The following is a 21,578-nucleotide window of genomic DNA, read 5'->3' on the forward strand; positions in this document are numbered from 1 at the left end:
GTGTCGTTCCTTTCTGTACGCGTGCCCGTAGGGTTAGCTAGTGTCCACTTGAAGGAAAAACAACCTGGGAAGATGCCATCAAAGATTATTTTTGAAACCGAAGACATCGGGATGGAATGTGAACTGGACATTAGTGCGGGCAGTACGACGCCCAAAGTAAGTAAAATAGAACACAAATAGCTGGTTGTTTACGTTTGCTAAAACTGCGTTAGCACCGCCTGCTAGCAGCTACCGTAGCTTGCTAGTTACATTCTACAGCCGCATGGTAGCTAATTTAACGTAATGTCATATTGCTAATATTATTGCCATTACGCTAGCTAGAGGTAAGGAAAATACAAGTAGTTCGAGATTGAAATAACTGTCAATCGCTGTAGAAAGTAGCTAGCGCCGCACATGACATGTTCATTGCTACCAGTGTACGCAGCCTCGTGCCCATGACACGTGTTTAGCTGATCTTCATAACAGAAAGATCAACATGCCTCGGCGTGCTCTGGTACAGTCACATCCTATCAGTTTGTGCCACGTACGGCACTTGATGACGTTGCTGGACATGTTGCCATTCTAATGCCACGTTCACGACAACTGGGAGCTCCGTAATCTCCAAATTCAGTGCGTTCAAACAACTTCAAAAATTGTTTTGAACGTGGCATAATTCCGCGTTCACATGCTAGTCAGAACTAGGAAACTCAGAAATGTCCGACGTTCTAAATGGTTGTAGTTAGACACGTGTCGCGTTCATTCAGGTAGCAAGAGTCCCAGTCCAACTTTTATTTGAACGCAGCATACCTAGCTAGTCAGCATTGAACTTGCAACTATGTATCCAATACAGTACGTCAATAATGATCCATCTGTCATTCTACTAGGTTCAAGTTCACTAGCGCTATTATGTGGTAAGAAATGTAGCTATACATTGATATAGCTTTCTACTATTCTTTCCCCTTAAACTAATGCATGGCGCACTATGTTTGGTTTGTAGAAAGTAAAGGAGAAGAAGACCAAGGAGGGGAAGAAAATCAAGAAACATAAAACAGTTGTTGAAGAGGAACCTGACTGTGAACCTCCTGTTCCCAAGAAGAAGAAGAAAGAAAAAGTGGACAAAGCAAATGGGGATGTGAACAAATCCATTGATGTTAATGGGAATATTGAATCACATTTGAAGAACAACACATCTTATTCCAATGAGGAGTCTGCAGACAATGACAAAGCAACTGAGGTAACTTATAGTATGTAGTGTTTTGTTAAAACATTCCTACACTTAGTATTGCATTACAACGGATGGGTATTGATTTATTTTGATATTTACATTTTAGTCATTTAGCAGACACTCTTATCCAGAGCGACTTACATATTTTCATACTGTCCTCCATGGTAATCGAAACCCACAACCCTGGCATGCAAGCGTCATGCTCTACCAACTGAGCTACACGGGATATCTCTTATCAAATACATAATTTTTGTTTGTCTTAAGATAGGAATGAATATAATCATTTTATAATCAAATGTTAATTAGTAATCACCATGGCAAGGCATCTTTTTACCATGTCCCATTTTGTCATTACCAGCAGAAAAAGAAGACGTCAGAAGAAGAAGTTGTCAGAGTGTTGCATAAGACTCCCAAGCTGATCGCACAAACTAATGGACATTCCACGACGACAACTCCAACACAATCAAGCGAAGACTCCAGCAGTGACAGTGAAAAAGAAATTGTGAGTCTTTCCCAGTGACGTTCTCATTCATCGGTGAAGATGTAGCATGGTGGTTTGTGGAAAAACAATTTAAATGAGTTTAAGAACATTGTATCAGTGTGTTTCTTTTCTTTTTCATTCCTTTAGGAGACACCAGAACAAAAAGAGGGAGCCTTTTCAAACTTCAAAATCTCCCCCAACACCATCAAACTACTTCAAGGTATTTTTCCTTGTTTGTCAATTTTCATGCAACTAAAATGCTGTTTGAGTTGTTACCTATTTTTTTTAAAGGTATAATCTATTATTTAATCAAATTTTATTGGTCCCAAACATATGGTTAGCAGATGTTAATGCGAGTGTAGCGAAATGCCTGTGGTTCTAGTTCCAACATGGCAGTAATTTCCAACAACTACCTAATGCACACACATCTAAAGGGGTGAATGGGAATATGTACAAATACAGTTGAAGTCAGAAGTTTACATGCACATTAGCCAAATGCATTTAAACACAGTTTTTCACAATAACTGACATTCAATCAGAGTAAAAATTCCCTGTCTTAGGTCAGTTAGGATCACCACTTTATTTTAAGAATGTGAAATGTCAGAATAATAGTAAAGATAATTCTTTATTTCAGCTTTTCTTTCTTTCATCACATTCCCAGTGGGTCAGAAGTTTACATACACTCAATTAGTATTTGGTAGCATTCCCTTTAAATTGTTTAACTTTGGGTTAAATGTTTCGTGTAGCCTTCCACAAGCTTCCCACAATAAGTTGGGTGAATTTTGGCCCATTCCTCCTGACAGAGCTGGGGTAACTGAGTCAGGTTTGTAGGCCTCCTTGCTCGCACAAGCTTTTTCAGTTCTGCCCACAAATTTTCTATAGGATTGAGGCCAGGGCTTTGTGATGGCCACTCCAATACCTTGACTTTGTTGTCCTTAAGCCATTTTGCCACAACTTTGGAAGTATGCTTGGGGTCATTGTCCATTTGGAAGATCCATTTGCACCCAAGCTTTAACTTCCTGACCGATGTCTTGAGATGTTGCTTCAATATATTCACATAATGTACCTTCCTCATGATGCCACCTATTTTGTGAAGTGCACCTGTCCCTCCTGCAGCAAAGCACCCCCACAACATGATGCTGCCACCCCATCCTTCACGGTTCGGTTGGTGTTCTTTGGCTTGCAAGCCTCCCCCTTTTTCCTCCAAACATAACAATGGTCACTATGGCCAAACCATTCTATTTTTGTTTCATCAGACCAGAGGACTTTTCTCCAAAAAGTACGATCTTTGTCCCCATGTGCAGTTCCAAACCGTAGTCTGGCTTTTTTATGGCGGTTTTGGAGCAGTGGCTTCTTCCTTGCTGAGCGGCCTTTCAGGTTATGTTGATATAGGACTCGTTTTACTGTGGATATAGTTACTTCTGTACCTGTTTCCTCCAGCATCTTCACAAGGTCCTTTGCTGCTGTTCTGGGATTGATTTGCACTTTTCGCACCAGAGTACGTTCATCTCTAGGAGACAGAATGCATATGTCAATTAGCGTATCAGAAGCTTCTAAAGCCATGACATGATTTTCAGGAATTTTCCACACTGTTTAAAGGCACAGTCAAGTTAGTTAATGTATGTAAACTTCTGACCCACTGGAATTGTGATACAGTGAAATAATCTGTCTGTAAACAATTGTTTACGTCCGACTTCAACTGTAAGTATATGGATGAGCGATGGCCGAGCAGCATAGGCAAGGTGCATTAGTTGGTATAAAATACAGTTTAGACATGTGATATGAGTAATGTAAGATATGTAAACATTGTTTAAAGTGACTTGACCCATTTATTAAAGTGTCCAGTGATTGGGTCTCAATACAGTATATGCATGTGATATAAGTAATGTAAGTTATGTACGGTAGGCATTATTTAGAGTGGCATTGTTTAAGGTGACTAGTTATCAATTTACTTAAAGGGATATTTCTGGATTTTTCTAGTGAAGCCCTTTATCTACTTCCACAGAGTCAGAAACTCATGGATACATTTTTTTTTTCTTCATTCAGTACGAAGGAAGTTAAGAGGTAGTTTAGCACAATGACTGGAAGTATATTCTATCTTTAGCGCATTTGTGCTAATGCTAGTTAGCAACTTCCTTCAAACTGCACGCAGAGACATAAAAATCCATAAATTCATCTGACTCTGGGGATGTAGATAAAGGGATTAATTGCCAAAATCCTGAAGTATCCCTTTAATTTCTGGTAAAACAACTTTAATCCACTAACCTACACTTTAACTTTATTTTCCCACTAGCACGAGGCATATCTTTCCTCTTTGACATCCAAACCCAAACCTTCAATTCAGTGTATGAGGGAAAGGATGTAATTGGTCAGGCAAGAACAGGCACTGGCAAAACATTAGCTTTTGCCATTCCGCTGATCGAGAAAATCCAAAATGACCCGGATGACAAGAGGCGGGGCAGAGCCCCAAAGGTAGGTCTGCTGCAGATTCTGCCATAAAATATTCAGCATTTTCTGTAAGTGCGAAGATGTTGTCAATTGCATGTTATCACTGAGTCGTTTGGGTCCTGGATGCTGATTGGCTGAAACAGCAGCAGTGTGTACAGTGCCTTAAAAGTATTCACTCCCCTTGACTTTTTCCACATTTTGTTGTGTTACAGCCTGAATTTAAAAATGATTAAAATTTGATTTTTTTTCTCACTGGCCAACACATAATACCCCATAATGTCAAAGTGGAATAATGTTTTTTGAATTTTTTACAAAATAATTAAATGAAAGGCCGAAATGTCTTGAGTCAATAAGTATTAAACTGTTTGGTATGGCAAACCCAAAGTTCAGGAGTAAAAATGTGCTCAACAAGTTACATAAATTGTATGGACTCACTCTGTGTGCAATAATGGTGTTTAACATGATTTCATTTCTGTAACCCACACATACAATTATCTGTAAGGTCCCCTAGGCGATCAGTGAATTTCAAACACAGATTCAACCACAATGACCAGGGAGATTTTCCAATGCCTCCTACAAAAAGGCACCAGTTGAAAGATATCTCAGCAAAAAAAAGAAACATCCCTCTATCAGGACCCTGTCTTTCAAAGATAATTCGTAAAAATCCAGAACTTGAGATCTTCATTGTAAAGGGTTGAAACACTGTTTCCCATGCTTGTTCAGTGAACCATAAACAATGAATAAACATGCACCTGTGCAATGGTCTATAAGACACTAACAGCTTATAGACGGTAGGCAATTAAGGTCACAGTTATAAAAACTTAGGACACTAAAGAGGCCTTTCTACTGACTCTGAAAAACACCAAAAGAAAGATGCCCAGGGTCCCTGCTCATCTGAGTGAACGTGCCTTAGGAGGCATGAGGACTGCAGATGTGGCCAGGGCAATAAATTGCAATATGCGTACTGTGAGACGCCTAAGACGGCGCTACAGGGAGACAGGACGGACAGCTGATCGTCCTCGCAGTGGCAGACCACGTCTAACAACACCTGCACAGGATCGGTGCATCTGAACATCACACCTGCGGGACAGGTGCAGGATGGCAGCAACAACTGCTCGAGTTACACCAGGAATGCACAATCCCGCCATCAGTGCTCAGAGTGTCCGCAATAGGCTGAGAGGTAGGGCTTGTAGGCCTGTTGTAAGCCAGGTGCCTATGTGTCTATGGGCACAAACCCACCGTCGCTGGACCAGACAGGACTGGCAAAAAGTGCTCTTCACTGACGAGTCGTGGTTTCGTCTCACCAGGGTTGATGGTCGGATTTGTGTTTATTGTCGAAGGAATGAGCGTTATGCCGAGGCCTGTACTCTGGAGCGGGATCGATGTGGAGGTAAGAGGTTACAGGTAAGACATCCTCCTCCCTCGTGGAGCCTTTCTGCAGGCTCATCCTGACATGACCCTCCAGCATGACAATGCCACCAGCCATACTGCTCATTCTGTGAGTGATTTCCTGCAAGACAGGAATGTCAGTGTTCTGCCATGGCCAGCGAAGAGCCCAGATCTCAATCCCATTGTGCACATCTGGGACCTGTTGGATCGGAGGGTGAGGGCTAGGGCCATTTCCCCCCAGAAATGTCCGGGAACTTGCAGGTGCCTTGGTGGAAGAGTGGAGTAACATGTCACAGCAAGAACAGGCAAATCTGATGCAGTCCATGAGGAGGAGATGCACTGCAGTACTTATTGCAACTGGTGCCCACACTAGATACTGACTGTTATTTTTGATTTTGATCCCCCCTTGTTCATGGACACATTATTCAATTTCTGTTAGTCACATGTCTGTGGAACTTGTTCAGTTTATGTCTCAGTTGTTGAATCTTGTTATGTTCATGCAAATATTTACACATGTTAAGTTTGCTGAAAATAAACGCAGTTGATAGTGAGAGGATGTTTCTTTTTTTGCTGAGTTTAAAAAATATATATATACAGTGGGGAGAACAAGTATTTGATACAATGCCGATTTTGCAGGTTTTCCTACTTACAAAGCATGTAGAGGTCTGTAATTTTTTATCATTAGGTACACTTCAACTGTGAGATGGAATCTAAAACAAAAATCCAGAAAATCACATTGTATGATTTTTAAGTAATTCATTTGCATTTTGTTACATGACATAAGTATTTGATCACCTACCAACCAGTAAGACCTGTTCGTTTTTCGGCTCTCACAGACCTGTTCGTTTTTCTTTAAGAAGCCCTTCTGTTCTCCACTCATTACCTGTATTAACTGCACCTGTTTGAACTCGTTACCTGTATAAAAGACACCTGTCCACACACTCAAACAGACTCCAACCTCTCCACAATGGCCAAGACCAGAGGGCTGTGTAAGGACATCAGGGATAAAATTGTAGACCTACACAAGGCTGGGATGGGCTACAGGACAATAGGCAAGCAGCTTGGTGAGAAGGCAACAACTGTTGGCGCAATTATTAGAAAATGGAAGAAGTTCAAGATGAAGGTCAATCACCCTCGGTCTGGGGCTCCATGCAAGATCTCACCTCGTGGGGCATCAATGATCTTGAGGAAGGTGAGGGATCAGCCCAGAACTACACGGCAGGACCTGGTCAATGACCTGAAGAGAGCTGGGACCACAGTCTCAAAGAAAACCATTAGTAACACACTACGCCGTCATGGATTAAAATCCTGCAGCGCACGCAAGGTCCCCCTGCTCAAGCCAGCGCATGTCCAGGCCCGTCTGAAGTTTGCCAATGACCATCTGGATGATCCAGAGGAGGAATGGGAGAAGGTCATGTGGTCTGATGAGACAAAAATAGAGCTTTTTGGTCTAAACTCCACTCGCCGTGTTTGGAGGAAGAAGAAGGATGAGTACAACCCCAAGAACACCATCCCAACCGTTAAGCATGGAGGTGGAAACATCATTCTTTGGGGATGCTTTTCTGCAAAGGGGACAGGACGACTGCACCGTATTGAGGGGAGGATGGATGGGGCCATGTATCGCGAGATCTTGGCCAACAACCTCCTTCCCTCAGTAACAGCATTGAAGATGGGTCGTGGCTGGGTCTTCCAGCATGACAACGACCCGAAACACACAGCCAGGGCAACTAAGGAGTGGCTCCGTAAGAAGCATCCCAAGGTCCTGGAGTGGCCTAGCCAGTCTCCAGACCTGAACCCAATAGAAAATCTTTGGAGGGAGCTGAAAGTCCGTATTGCCCAGCGACAGCCCCGAAACCTGAAGGATCTGGAGAAGGTCTGTATGGAGGAGTGGGCCAAAATCCCTGCTGCAGTGTGTGCAAACCTGGTCAAGAACTACAGGAAACGTATGATCTCTGTAATTGCAAACAAAGGTTTCTGTACCAAATATTAAAGTTCTGCTTTTCTGATGTATCAAATACTTATGTCATGCAATAAAATGCAAATTAATTACTTAAAAATCATACAATGTGATTTTCTGTATTTTTGTTTTAGATTCCGTCTCTCACAGTTGAAGTGTACCTATGATAAAAAATTACAGACCTCTACATGCTTTGTAAGTAGGAAACACTGCCGATTTTGCAGGTTATCAAATACTTGTTCTCCCCACTGTATATATATATATATATATACACAGTATATCACAAAAGTGAGTACACCCCTCACATTTTTGTAAATATTTGAGTATATCCTTTCATGTGACAACACTGAAGAAATGACACTTTGCTACAATGTAAAGTAGTGAGTGTACAGCTTGTATAACAGTGTAAATTTGCTGTCCCCTCAAAATAACTCAACACACAGCCAATAATGTCTAAACCGCTGGCAACAAAAGTGATTGGGCCCAAAGTGTCAATATTTTGTGTGGCCACCATCATTTTCCAGCACTGCCTTAACCCTCTTGGGCATGGAGTTCACCAGAGCGTCACAAGTTGCCACTGGAGTCCTCTTCCACTCCTCCATGACGACATCATGGAGCTGGTGGATGTTAGAGACCTTGCACTCCTCCACCTTCCGCTTGAGGATGCCCCACAGATGCTCAATAGGGTTTAGGTCTGGAGACATGCTTGGCCAGTCCATCACCTTTATCCTCAGCTTCTTTAGCAAGGCAGTGGTCGTCTTGGAGGTGTGTTTGGGGTCGTTATCATGTTGGAATACTGCCCTGCGGCCCAGTCTCCGAAGGGAGGGGATCATGCCTTGCTTCAGTATGTCATAGTACATGTTGGCATTCATGGTTCCCTTAATGAACTGTAGCTCCCCAGTGCCGGCAGCACTCATGCAGCCCCAGACCATGACACTCCCACCACCATGCTTGACTGTAGGCAAGACACTTGTCTTTGTACTCCTCACCTGGTTGCTGCCACACACGCTTGACACCATCTGAACCAAATACGTTTATCTTGGTCTCTTCAGACCACAGGACATGGTTCCAGTAATCCATGTCCTTAGTCTGCTTGTCTTCAGCAAACTGTTTGCGGGCTTTCTTGTGCATCATCTTTAGCTTCCTTCTGGGACGACAGCCATGCAGACCAATTTGATGCAGTGTACGGCGTATGTTCTGAGCACTGACAGGCTGACCCCCCCACCCCTTCGACCTCTGCAGCAATGCTGGCAGCACTCATACGTCTATTTCCCAAAGATATCCTCTGGATATGACGCCGAGCACGTGCACTCAACTTCTTTGGTCGACCATGGCGAGGCCTGTTCTGAGTGGAACCTGTCCAGTTAAACCGCTGTATGGTCTTGGCCACCGTGCTGCAGCTCAGTTTCAGGGTCTTGCCAATCTTCTTATAGCCCAGGCCATCTTTATGTAGAGCAACAATAATTTTTTTCAGATCCTCAGAGAGTTCTTTGCCATGAGGTGCCATGTTGAACTTCCAGTGACCAGTCAGTATGAGGGAGTGTGAGAGCGATGACACCAAATTTAACACACCTGCTCCCCATTCACACCTGAGACCTTGTAACACTAACGAGTCACATGACACCGTGGAGGGAAAATGGCTAATTGGGCCCAATTTGGACATTTTCACTTAGGGGTGTACTCACTTTTGTTGCCAGCGGTTTAGACATTAATGGCTGTGTGTTGAGTTATTTTGAGGGGACAGCAAATTTACACTGTTATACAAGCTGTACACTCACTACTTTACATTGTAGCAAAGTGTCATTTCTTCAGTGTTGTCACATGAAAAGATATACTCAAATATTTACAAAAATGTGAGGGGTGTACTCACTTTTGTGATATACTGTATATATAAATGTGTGTTTTAAAGCAGACATAGAATATCCCTTTGAGCATGGTGAAGTTATTGATTACACTTTTGATGGTGTATCAATACACCCAGTCCCTACAAAGATGCAGGTGTCCTTCCTAATTCAGTTACCAGAGAGGAAGGAAACCGCTCAGGGATTTCACCATGAGGCCAATGGTGACTTTAAAACAGTTAGAGTATAAAGGCCTGTGATCGGAGAAAACTGAGGATGGGTCAATGACATTGTAGTTACTGCACAATATTAACCTAATTGATGGAGTGAAAAGGAAGCCTGTAGAAAATAAAAATATTCAAAACATGCATCCTGTTTGAACAAGACATTAAGGTAATACTGGAAAAAATGTGGCAAAGTAAGCAAAAATGTTTTGTACTAAATATGAAGTGTTATGTTTGGGGCATATCCAATACAACACATTACCGAGTACCACTCCATATTTTCAAGCTTAGTAGTGGCTGCATCATGTTATGGGTATGCTTTTCGTTGATAAGGACTGGGGAGTTTTGCGGGATAAATATAAACGGTATAGAGCTAAGCACAGGAAAAATCCTAGAGAAGAACCTGGTTCCGTCTGCTTTCCACCAGACAATGGGAGAAGAATTCACCTTTCAGCAGGACAATGACCTGAAACACAAGGCCAAATCTACACTGGAGTTGCTTACCAAGACGACATTGAATGTTGCAGAGTTATGCTTTTGACTTAAATCTGCTTGAAAATCTATTGCAAGACTAGCAATGATAAACAACCAATTTGACAGAGCTTGAAGAATTTTGTAAAGAATAATGGGCAAATATTGTACAATCCAGGTATGCAAAGCTCTTATACTTACTCAGAAAGACTCAGCTGTAATTTTTCCAACAATTGTTTACAGACAGATTATTTCACTTATAATTCACTGTATCACAATTCCAGGGGTCAGAAGTTTACATACACTAATTTGACTGTGCCTTTAAACAGCTTGGAAAATTCCAGAAAATGATGTCATGGCTATAGAAGCTTCTGATAGGCTAATTGACATCATTTGAGTCAATTGGAGGTGTACCTGTTGATGTTTTTCAAGGCCTAACTTCAAACTCGGTGCCTCTTTGCTTGACATCATGGGAAAATCAAAAGAAATCAGCCAAGACCTCAGAAATTATTTTGTAGACCTCCACAAGTCTGGTTCATCCTTTGGAGCAATTTCCAAAAGCCTGAAGGTACCACGTTCATCTGTACAAACAATAGTACTCCAGTATAAATACCATGGGACCACGCAGCCATCATACCGCTCAGGAAGGAGACGTGTTCTGTCTCCTAGAGATTAACGTACTTTGGTGCGAAAAGTGCAAATCAATCCCAGAACAACAGCAAAGGACCTTGTGAAGATGCTGGAGGAAATGGGTACAAAAGTATCTATATCCACAGTAAAACGAGTCCTATATCGACATAAAAGGCCGCTCAGCAAGGAAGAAGCCACTGCTCCAAAACCGCATAATAAAGCCAAACTACGGTTTGCAACTGCACATGGGGACAAAGATTGTACTTTTTGGAGAAATGTCCCCTGGTCTGATGAATCAAAAATAGAACTGTTTGGCCATAGTGACCATCGTTATGTTTGGAGGAAAAGGGGGGAGGCTTGCAAGCCGAAGAACACCATCCCAAACGTGAAGCACGGGGCTGGCAGCATCATGTTGTGGGGGTGCTTTGCTGCAGGAGGGAGTGGTGGACTTTACAGTATAGATGGCATCATGAGGAAGGTACATTATGTGGATATGTTGAAGCAACATCTCAAGACATCAGTCAGGAAGTTAAAGCTTGGTTGCAAATGGGTCTTCCAAATGGACAATGACCCCAAGCATACTTCCAAAGTTGTGGCAAAATGGCTTAAGGACAACAAAGTCAAGGTATTGGAGTGGCCATCACAAAGCCCTGACCTCAATCCTATAGAATATTTGTGGGCAGAACTGACAAAGCGTGTGCGAGCAAGGAGGCCTACATTCCTGACTCAGTTACACCAGCTCTGACAGGAGGAATGGGCCAAACTTCACCCAACTTATTGTGGGAAGCTTGTGAAAGGCTACTCAAAACGTTTGACCCAAGTTAAACAATTTAAAGGCTATGCTACCAAATACTAATTGAGTGTATGTAAACTTCTGACCCACTGGGAATGTGATGAAAGAAAGAAAAGCTGAAATAAATCATTCTCTCTACTATTATTCTGACATTTCACATTCTTAAAATAAAGTGGTGATCCTGTCTGACCTAAGACAGGGAATTTTTACTAGGATTAAATGTCAGTAATTGTGAAAAACTGAGTTTAAATGTATTTGGCTAAGGTCTATGTAAACTTCCGACTTCAACTGTATGTAAATTGTATTTATTTTTCAATAAAGTGAAAAAAATCAATTTAATCTGTTTTGAATTCAGGCTGTAACACAACAAATTGTGGAATAAGTCAAGGAGTATGAATACTTTCTGAAGGCACTGTGTATCAGACAATATCCCACAGGTATGAAGCAAATCTACTTGTTTGCTGTTATATTCATGTTGGTATCCGATTTATAATTGCAGTAAGGCCGGTATCTGTTTAATTTTTTGGGGGGTATATGGCCAATATACCTCACCTCCCCGTGCCTTATTTCTTAAGAATAGTTTTGTGGAGCATCCATAATCTTTTGACCAGAAGGCTTCTGGAACGCTTTATGTTTATCATTAACCGTTTCTCTTTTTATTTTTTTATTTTTTTTAAGGTTCTGTGCCTTGCTCCAACGAGAGAATTGGCTATTCAAGTAGCCAAGGATTTCAAGGACATGACAAAGAAACTGTCTGTTACCTGTTTCTATGGTGGGAGCTCCTACAACCCTCAACGTGAGTAGTATTCCTACAATTGATCTAGTACAAAAATTTGGCTTCATTGCAAAGTGCCTATTATTTACGAGTGGCTGCGGATCCGACCTTTCAGAACCTTTCTTCCCAACAGTTAAAGGTTCCGAAGTCCGCGCATGTGCCGGACCCTCACTCCACACACACTCGTAGAGATAACGCTACTCTGGCAGATGTTGCTTGTTTTTTAAAGTTAGATCAAAGCTTAATAAAGATCACATAAGTATTCTACATAATAGCACAGGATATAATATCAAATGAGTTTTTGTTTTACTACAATGTAAAAACAATTTAAACTGAGCCATTTTGGTTTAAAAAGCTGACTCTTCCAAATGAAAATGGATCACTTTTTCACTTTAATGTCAGTGTAAGATTTTTTTTAAAACACCACCCATTTCTTATGAAATTTTAAGATGATTGTGTGAATGGTCGCATTTTTCTCATGTGGCCACAACAGCGAGCGAGGCAAAATATGTGCTTTGGTTGAAACTTAACATTGGTAGGCTATGCTACAGTTTGTTAACACCGTCTGCTCTAGAATTCACTCGCTGCACATAATTCAAAACAACATTGTAGGCTACTTCGAATTTGTAGCTTATAGCTAAAGTAGATCTAAGTGCATATCCCCATGAAACTGATTGAGATCAAATTATTGATATACAGATGTGGCGTGGATGTTTTACCGGTGAAATTTGAAGAATTATCATCCGCGATTGACAGTGAGACACGTGAAGTGAGGTTCTCTACGGGTAGAGCAAAAGTAGAGAATCCCACACATGCGCATAAGCCACACGACCCCAGCCGCCGGGAAGCGGGGTCCAGAAAAGTCAGATCCTCAGCCTTATTTTTGGGGTGGAACGTAATACTGTAAATTGCATATGGTTAAGTTGATCATATTTGTGGGGGGGAAATGTTTTTCCCCACAGTTGATGCAATCCGCAGTGGCATCGATTTCCTAGTGGGAACTCCAGGTCGTATCAAGGACCATCTACAGAATAACAAACTGGACCTGTCTCAATTGAAGCACGTTGTATTAGATGAAGTGGACCAAATGCTTGATATGGGCTTTGCAGAACAGGTGGAGGAGATACTTTCTGCATCTTACCAAAAAGGTAACGAGACGTTTTCATATGGGATTGTTTGATTTAGGCCATATACTGTAGGTTTACCTTAGGTTGGATGGGAGGCCTTGATAGTATACCTCATCAGTAGTACTGAGTCAGACGATAGTAAATGCACACATCTGATCCAATGTTTTCTGTGTGCAGACTCTGAGAGCAATCCCCAGACCCTGCTCTTCTCTGCCACATGCCCACCATGGGTGTATGTTGTGGCAAAGAAGTACATGAGGCCAACCTATGTGCATGTGGACCTCATTGGCAAAAAGACCCAGAAAGCTGCCACCACAGTAGAGGTAACAAAGAAAAAATATGTTATGCTTTCAACAAGTGATCTTTTATTTTGATTGACAATGGTTTCCACTTTGGTTTAAATATTGGCCAGACTTCAGATTAATTCAGATGAAAATGTTGATCTTTGAAATGTACATTTTAGAAAACAAATGTATAATTTATGCCTTTTTCTATTGAGTAACGTGAAGCCACCAGGCTGCTATTAATACTTTTGTTTTTAATTTTGTTAATAGTTGCATGATTCTTAAGAAATGTACAACAAGTTTCTTAAATATCCTACTTGCTGAAGCAGTTTCCTCTGGCTAAAGCTATGCGAGCCTTAAAGCTATGTGAGCCACATTTTTGCCACTTCTGACACTCACACGCAAACCAGTTTCCATATAGCAGAGATATTTAACCTGCCTACACGCCATCTACCTTATTCTGTGGTTCATGTCAAACTGGTAAAATACCACACATTACTGACTTGGCAGTCATATAAAAATGTTTTTCATTTGTTTTGTTTGGTTCACTCGGGCCTACTGAACATTGTCATTTTCACACTTATCAGCACTTTATTAAAAGTTCTCGGTCTCTTGCTCCCCACCCAGCACCTTGCCATTGCGTGTCACTGGTCTCAGAGGGCTGCAGTCATTGGGGATGTGGTCCAGGTGTACAGTGGCAGCCACGGCCGTACCATCGTCTTCTGTGAGACCAAGAAGGATGCCAACGAGCTGTCAATGAACACCTCCATAAAACAGGTACCAGAAACCTGCCATAGCGTTTTTTATTTATTTTGTTACACAGTGCATACAGAACATTTGTGAGGTATGACATTGATACCAGGATCAGAGCCAGTCCTGACCTCCCAGGGGCCCTAAGCAAAATTCTGCTAAGGGTCCCTCCTGCCTGACCCGTGAGCCATGTAAACCATTTGCCATTGTCACACCTGACACCCCAGTGCTCCCACTACAATCCTCCCTCCTTTAAAACAGTTTGCTCCATCTGTCGGTCTAAGAATATGTAGACCTATACAGAATGAGGGATAAACAAACAATATTTATTGAATATAATATTTCCTATAGAATCTTAAGATAAGTGAATATTAACATTAACATAAATAAGAAATTGTAGAAAATATAAAATGGAGAAAATAATCAAATATAACACTGAGCTTTGGCTCTGCTGCCTCGTAATTAGTCCAGTCCTCACAATATTATACAATTAGCTTTGTCTATACAATGTAAACATAAGCCTATAGGCCATGGCTGCAGCTATAAGTATCAAAATAGTAAAATAAAACCTATACAGCTGTGTGATTAACTTTGGTTCCCTCTACAGCCTGGGCATTTTCAGCATGGGCACCTGTCTATCTGGACTGTCTGGAAGAAATTAAGAAAGTATGTCACATAGTTAGTTAAGCAGTCGTTTACACAAATGCACTTCTGCCATACAATCTTAAATGTTACTAAGTGTGTAAACATTTGAATGTTTGAATTAAAATCTTACCATAAAAATAATACTCTTCTGCACTTTCTTGAGGCAAAATCATCAATGATGTCATCATCATGATGGCCAGATGACTCAAACGTTCCTGTGACATGGAAGACCTCGGGTAGCTTTTTGATGAGCTTTAATTTTGAAAAGCTCCTCTCTGCCAATGTTACTGGTAGGGTGACTGCAATTCTTTGGGCTATCCAAAGGTTAGGATAGAGTTCCTCCAGGTTTTTCTCACAGAGAAAGGAAAGCAGCTCAAAGGCAGTCATCTTATCTGATGGCAGATCAGGTAAATTCTGAATCTCGTGTGCAAGATCCATTCCACTGATGTCACGATCATCTCTGAAGGTTAGAGTATTTTCAACTTCCATGCAGTGAGCCTTTAAAGATCCACGGGACATCTGAGAGGCAGTGCTGAAGTTCAGCAGCACTCTGTATTTGGTTTTCACCTGGTTGAGTGTTTCAAATCTCTCATCCATAGATGTCACAGCAGAGTCGACCACAATGTTGAAGTAGTAGTAAACTTCAATGTTTTTCAGTGCATCAGTCACTGGTTCATCAGAAGCCTCATAGCTGAAATGCCTCTTGCTGTTTCTCAGTCTACTCTCTTTCAGAATAGCATCCACATTAATTTCTTCATAAATGCTTTTGGCTGTTGTCTGGGCCTCAGCGAATCCAGTTTCCCGGTATGTAGTGAGGGAGGCCTTTGCTTTTGAGATTAAATTCACTGCGATATCCAACTGCATTGAGGCGGATTGGAGGAGCTTGTTCACCTTGTTTGTCATTCTCATTATCCCACCATACGACACAGTAAATCAAGAAGCGGTAGGACCCAACTTACTCTGCGAGTGCTTCTGCCTCCACTTTGGCCACAGGATTGTTGATCATCTGCCTGGCTTTCAGTAATGCCTCCCGAACCTCAGAAGCCTGATACCTGAATGCATGAAGACTTTGGAGCCTACTCTCTCATCATGTCACTCCGTGACTTCACGGTTATGTTCACATGTTTCTTCAAAACACTCCCATCTTTGTGTGCCAGCTGAAAAGAACATGAAGAGCTTTTGCACATGCCCAAAAAACCCAACTGCATCTTTTGAAGATTTGGCAGCATCTGCAATGACAAGGTTTAGAGTATGTGCTCCACATGGTACGAACACAGCTCTGGGATATTTTTTGAGCAGTCTGGCTTGTACTCCTTGGTGCTTGCCCTTCATGTTGGCCCCATTATGATAAGCTTGCCCTCTGTAATCTTCAAATGGAATCTTCAGCTCGTTCAGCTTATCTAAGATGACAGTGGACAGATTCATGCCTGTTGTAACCTCAACATTCACAAAGCAGAGGAAGTGCTCCTTGATCTCTGGCTTTCCCTTTAAAGCTACACTTCTCAGAATAATGGACATTTGCTCCTGGTGACTGTCAGGTGTACAGTCCAAGATAATGGAGAAGTTCTTTGAGTCTCTTACTTGAGTCACTATTGCTTCCAGAATCTTGTCACTCACAATCTGTACCAGCTCATTCTGTGCGCACTTCCCAAAGTAATGAGCATGTGTCTCTCCATCTTTCATTTTGCTGAGATGATTTTCAAATTTTGCCAGTAATTCAACCTCTTTTAGGAAGTTTCCATTATCTGGTTGGAAGAGTTTGTCTGATGAACCCCTGAATGCTAGGTTTCTTTCAGCCAGAGACTGGGTGATACTTATTAAACGTGTAAGGACATCCTGCCATCTCTTTCTTTCAGCCTCAAATTGTCATTTGTATCTGATCAGGAGTCTGTTCCCGACTTAGGCGCAGATCAAGTTCTCTCCACTTAATCATATTGTTTGTGTGTTCAGGACTACCCGCATGGTGTTTCAGAATGCCGTTGATATTTGACCAGACATTCAAGCCTTCCTTTATTTTGTAATCTTTTAGAAAAGAGCTTACAGCAAAAACAATACACAGCGTAGTTTTTGATTATGAAAGCCAGCTCCTGGTAATCTTTTCCCCATTTGACAGCTGTTTCTGTAATAAGCCTGAATGGAAACCTCTTCTGGACTTGTCTTTAGGGTAAGAAAAATTCAGTCCTGGTTTGAATGGACCTCTGCAAACTAAGTATGTTAAGACTGGGGGCCAATCTGCTGTGTAATTTGGTGGAGCAGCAACTGTTCTATTAGGGTCTGAGCAGCTTGTATCTGATACTGGCTGCACACCTCTGGTTGTGCTAGTACTGGCTGAGGCTGCCTGTACTTCACCTGGGCCTGTGTTAGTACTTGCTGAAGACGGTTGTATTGGGTCTGTGTTACTATTTGCTGAAGCTGCCAGTACTGGGTCTGTGTTAGTATTTGCTGAAGCTGCCAGTACTGGGTCTGTGTTAGTATTTGCTGAAGCCGGCTGTACTGGGTCTGTGTTAGTATTTGCTGAAGCTGCCAGTACTGGGTCTGTGTTAGTATTTGCTGAAGACGGTTGTACTGGGTCTGTGTTACTATTTGCTGAAGCTGCCAGTACTGGGTCTGTGTTAGTATTTGCTGAAGCTGCCAGTACTGGGTCTGTGTTAGTATTTGCTGAAGCCGGCTGTACTGGGTCTGTGTTACTATTTGCTGAAGCTGCCAGTACTGGGTCTGTGTTAGTATTTGCTGAAGCTGCCAGTACTGGGTCTGTGTTAGTATTTGCTGAAGACGGTTGTATTGGGTCTGTGTTACTATTTGCTGAAGCTGCCAGTACTGGGTCTGTGTTAGTATTTGCTGAAGCTGCCAGTACTGGGTCTGTGTTAATATTTGCTGAAGCCGGCTGTACTGGGTCTGTGTTACTATTTGCTGAAGCTGCCAGTACTGGGTCTGTGTTAGTATTTGCTGAAGCTGCCAGTACTGGGTCTGTGTTAGTATTTGCTGAAGACGGTTGTATTGGGTCTGTGTTACTATTTGCTGAAGCTGCCAGTACTGGGTCTGTGTTAGTATTTGCTGAAGCTGCCAGTACTGGGTCTGTGTTAATATTTGCTGAAGCCGGCTGTACTGGGTCTGTGTTAGTACTGACTGAGTCTGGATGTGGATCAACAGGATGGATGGATCAACTGAGTCTGTGCTTCAACTGGCTGATGATCCAGCATCTCTACTGACAAACTTAAGCATAGTACCTGTAAATTATAGGTAAAATTAATAATAGTATTGTTATCAGCTGCATCAGGCCCATTCAAACTGGCTCCCCCAGATTTCCTTTTATTCAATTTCAAATATAAAATACTATTTATACTATGGTTTGGCTGAATACTTGATGGTTATTATTTACTGAGTGATGTGCATCCATATTGCCCAGTATGCCCAGCTAATCAACATTTTAAATTCAATATATAAATCAATGTCAATCCATTGCTTTCCATCTTGCATTAGTCCAGAGTTGTAACTAAACCTTGACTGAGAGACTAGATAATCATTGTCTTGTTTTAAAATGATGTGCACCTATGAGGAGTGCCATCACGCCCATATATTGTCTGGACTGGTCCCAACAGAGGTTGCTGCTGGAAAGCGCAAGTTTCATTTCGTGCACGTGAACGCACGTTCACGTGGTTATCTTTTCCAAGCTGAAGTTTATAAACACCATTGCCCGTTGGTGTTTATCAAACGTAATAAATATTTGTATTTCACTCTCAGTTTTGTCAGGCACAAAGTCACAGGACACAGCCCTGGAAGTGGCTGGCAAGCAAGCAAGACAAAGACAGACCAAGAGATGCACTGCCCAGCTAGGTTAGCAAGACAGACAGACTAGAGAGAGATGCACTGTAAGCTAGCACATCAACTTAACATTCATGTTATTTGCTGACATCAATCTTGGAGAGGAGAGAACACAAGTTTACCTGATTGCTGTTCCCTCAATTCACTCTCATTGTGTTTTTTTTCTTCTTTTTTAGTGACCAGAAGGATAGTTCCGCTTCACCCTCTCAATTAAGTTGTAAACATTGACACCCACTTTGGCATGAGGGGGAGGCGGGGCCCTTGCGTAATTTGCAGGTCCCTACTCAAATTGCGTAGTAAGCGTATAGGGCCGCCCGGCTCTGTCCAGGATAAACATGGAAGGTTAGACCTTGAGATGTAAATTACATTGAAAATGAAGTGAGATAGTTGACTTTATTTGTAATGGGTTCATTGGCTGATTCATTATCTGACTGATTGTGATAAATGTTGAATGTTACAGAGTTCCCAGTCACTTCATGGGGACATTCCTCAGAAGCAGAGGGAGATCACATTGAAAGGCTTCAGAAGTGGCACCTTTGAGGTCTTGGTGGCCACCAACGTTGCTGCTCGTGGGTTGGACATCCCAGAGGTAGACCTGGTCGTGCAGTGCTCACCCCCAAAGGTAGACAAATACGGTGATAACTGTTAGTTTGCTCTTATACCTGTGTAGTAACACTTTAATCGATCTAGTAAGAACAATGTATTAAAATATGAACGTTGCTTTGACCCTCTACCAGGATGTGGAGTCATACATTCACCGGTCAGGTCGCACTGGTAGGGCTGGCAGGACAGGCGTCTGCATCTGTTTCTACCAACGCAAAGAGGAAGACCAGCTCCGATACGTAGAGCAGAAAGCAGGCATCACATTTAAGAGAGTTGGAGTGCCCACTGCCAATGACATCATCAAATCCTCCAGTAAAGACGCAGTGAGGTTTTTAGACTCTGTGCCTCCCCAAGCCATTGAGTACTTCCGTGTGTCTGCTACCAAGCTGATTGAGGAGCGTGGGGCCGTGGATGCCCTGGCTGCCGCCCTGGCACACATATCAGGTGCCACTGCCCTGGAGCAGAGGTCCCTCCTCAACTCTGACGCTGTGAGTGTTCAGGCTCTACTAACTCACACATTCAGTGCCATTTATATGTAGCAATTGAATAATGAATGACATGTAAATGCCCTGAATGGTTTGAACTTATATTTAATGTTCATGTTTGTTGTTCAAACCTTCCAGGGCTACACCACAATGACAATGAACTGCTCCCAGGAGCTGCACAACATTGGCTGTGCTTGGCGTGGTCTAAAGGAGCAGCTGGGAGAGGAGATTGACGATGCGATCCGGGGGATGACCTTCCTCAAGGGCAAAATGGTAGGCTTGTCATTTAATGTCCCTCAGGTCGGGAGGGGACAGGTGACGTCTCTGTTTTCACCTTTGAAATAAAACCACCCTCATTCACTGTTAGTACTATAATGACAATACTATTGAGACTGTAATTGACTTGCCTAATGTTAAGTGAAAATATTAATATTATGAGTGAATTTTGTTTTGCAGGGAGTCTGTTTTGATGTTCCAGCTGACAAAGTAAAGGAGTACCAAGTAAGTAGAAAGCAGAGATACCTTTCCTCTTAACTGTGAGCAATTGGACACATGTAAAAGGCTTGGTGTAAGGTGATTCAAAGCTAAGAGGAGCAGTTATCCAAGCCCTTTTTTCAAACTGAATTTTCATTGTGTGCAGTTTGGTGTATTATTTCCCCAGCCGTACTGTCAAGCTTTGTATGAGTGATGCTACTCCTCAAGTTTCACAACAAAAGCAATCCCTCATTCGTAAAAAACAAAACAAAAAACGTAGATAATGTGGTTAGTAACACAGAGACACTATTGTACTTGTGGTGACCACTCCAGTTTTATTTTCCTCAGGATGCATGGCAGGATGGTAGGCGTTGGCAGCTGTCAATCGCCACAGAGCTCCCTGAGCTGGAGGAGAAACAGCGCATGGGTGGTGACCGTGGATACGGACGCTCCTTCGGTGGACGTGGTGGTGGAGGACGAGGGGGTGGCCATGGCTTCAGAAACGGCGGCGGTGGTGGCAACTGGAGAGGAGGTGGAGGCAGTCATAAACGCAGCTTCAGCAGTGCATTTGATTATTAACCACAGACTTCCCATTCTCTGGACTGATGACATGGCTGTCTGTTTCCTGCACAGCAAGCTGGTGGTTTTTACTGGTGTTTGTGAGACTGGCTAACCCTGTGCCCGAAAGTATATCCTCAAAATATGTATGAGCTGATTGCTTTGCAATTATATATTTCACTATCTCTACTTGATAAACTCATTCATTGGAATGAGATGTTTTTTCATTAAAGGTGGTCTGAGGAATGAAATGGTTGTCTGCTCTATTTTGGGGGGGTTTTCTTTCTTTTTTTGTACCTGCTCCTTTTTATCCTAAAGAAAGAAATTCCTCCATGGACTTTGCTTCATGTATCTTGAAGGGCATTTCCTGAGATACTGTGCTAATACTCTCCATTTAAGTTTCTAGAAGAGTTTGTAGTTATAATGAAAACAACTTTAAACATATAGGCCTTTTGTCAATTTAAGTTTAATAAAAGGCAAACATTTTAGGGGGGAAAAATCTATTCTACAATGACAGTTCAGCTTAATGTGATTAACTCAGTTTTTAATGTACTGTATGTGCTTACAGTTCATCTGAATACAGCATTATAGAATTGTGCTTGGCTTGGAAGAAAAAT

The 21,578-nt window shown here is 42.1% G+C and overlaps 1 protein-coding gene across 2 annotated transcripts; it reads left to right on the plus strand.

Moving 5' to 3' along the window:
• LOC120046657 (nucleolar RNA helicase 2-like) lies at positions 1–21,212 on the plus strand. 2 transcript variants are annotated; one of them, XM_038992050.1, is made up of 14 exons: positions 1–156; positions 977–1,213; positions 1,563–1,706; positions 1,833–1,905; positions 3,979–4,157; positions 12,117–12,234; positions 13,176–13,361; positions 13,518–13,663; positions 14,252–14,401; positions 19,302–19,463; positions 19,579–19,932; positions 20,068–20,202; positions 20,386–20,430; positions 20,752–21,212. In XM_038992050.1, exons 1-14 carry the CDS (start codon positions 73–75, stop codon positions 20,980–20,982), a joined length of 2,244 nt encoding a protein of 747 aa, XP_038847978.1. In that variant the 5' UTR covers positions 1–72; the 3' UTR covers positions 20,983–21,212. The 2 variants fall into 2 exon arrangements, with proteins under 2 accessions (XP_038847978.1, XP_038847979.1); XM_038992051.1 differs by having other exon boundaries at positions 1,566–1,706.
• The last annotated feature ends 366 nt before the right edge of the window (positions 21,213–21,578 follow it).

The sequence above is a fragment of the Salvelinus namaycush genome, chromosome 4, assembly GCF_016432855.1.
Source record: "Salvelinus namaycush isolate Seneca chromosome 4, SaNama_1.0, whole genome shotgun sequence".
In the NCBI taxonomy this organism is placed as follows: Eukaryota; Metazoa; Chordata; class Actinopteri; order Salmoniformes; family Salmonidae; genus Salvelinus; species Salvelinus namaycush.

What these genes read in the sequence shown, in the direction of transcription:
- LOC120046657 (XM_038992050.1), top strand. Translation starts at nt 73, where the DNA reads ATGCCATCAAAGATTATTTTTGAAACCGAAGACATCGGGATGGAATGT. An exon ending in AAGCTGCCACCACAGTAGAG is followed by an intron (nt 13,664 to 14,251) that starts GTAACAAAGAAA and finishes CTCCCCACCCAG; the next exon opens with CACCTTGCCATTGCGTGTCA. An exon ending in CCTTCCTCAAGGGCAAAATG is followed by an intron (nt 20,203 to 20,385) that starts GTAGGCTTGTCA and finishes TTTGTTTTGCAG; the next exon opens with GGAGTCTGTTTTGATGTTCC.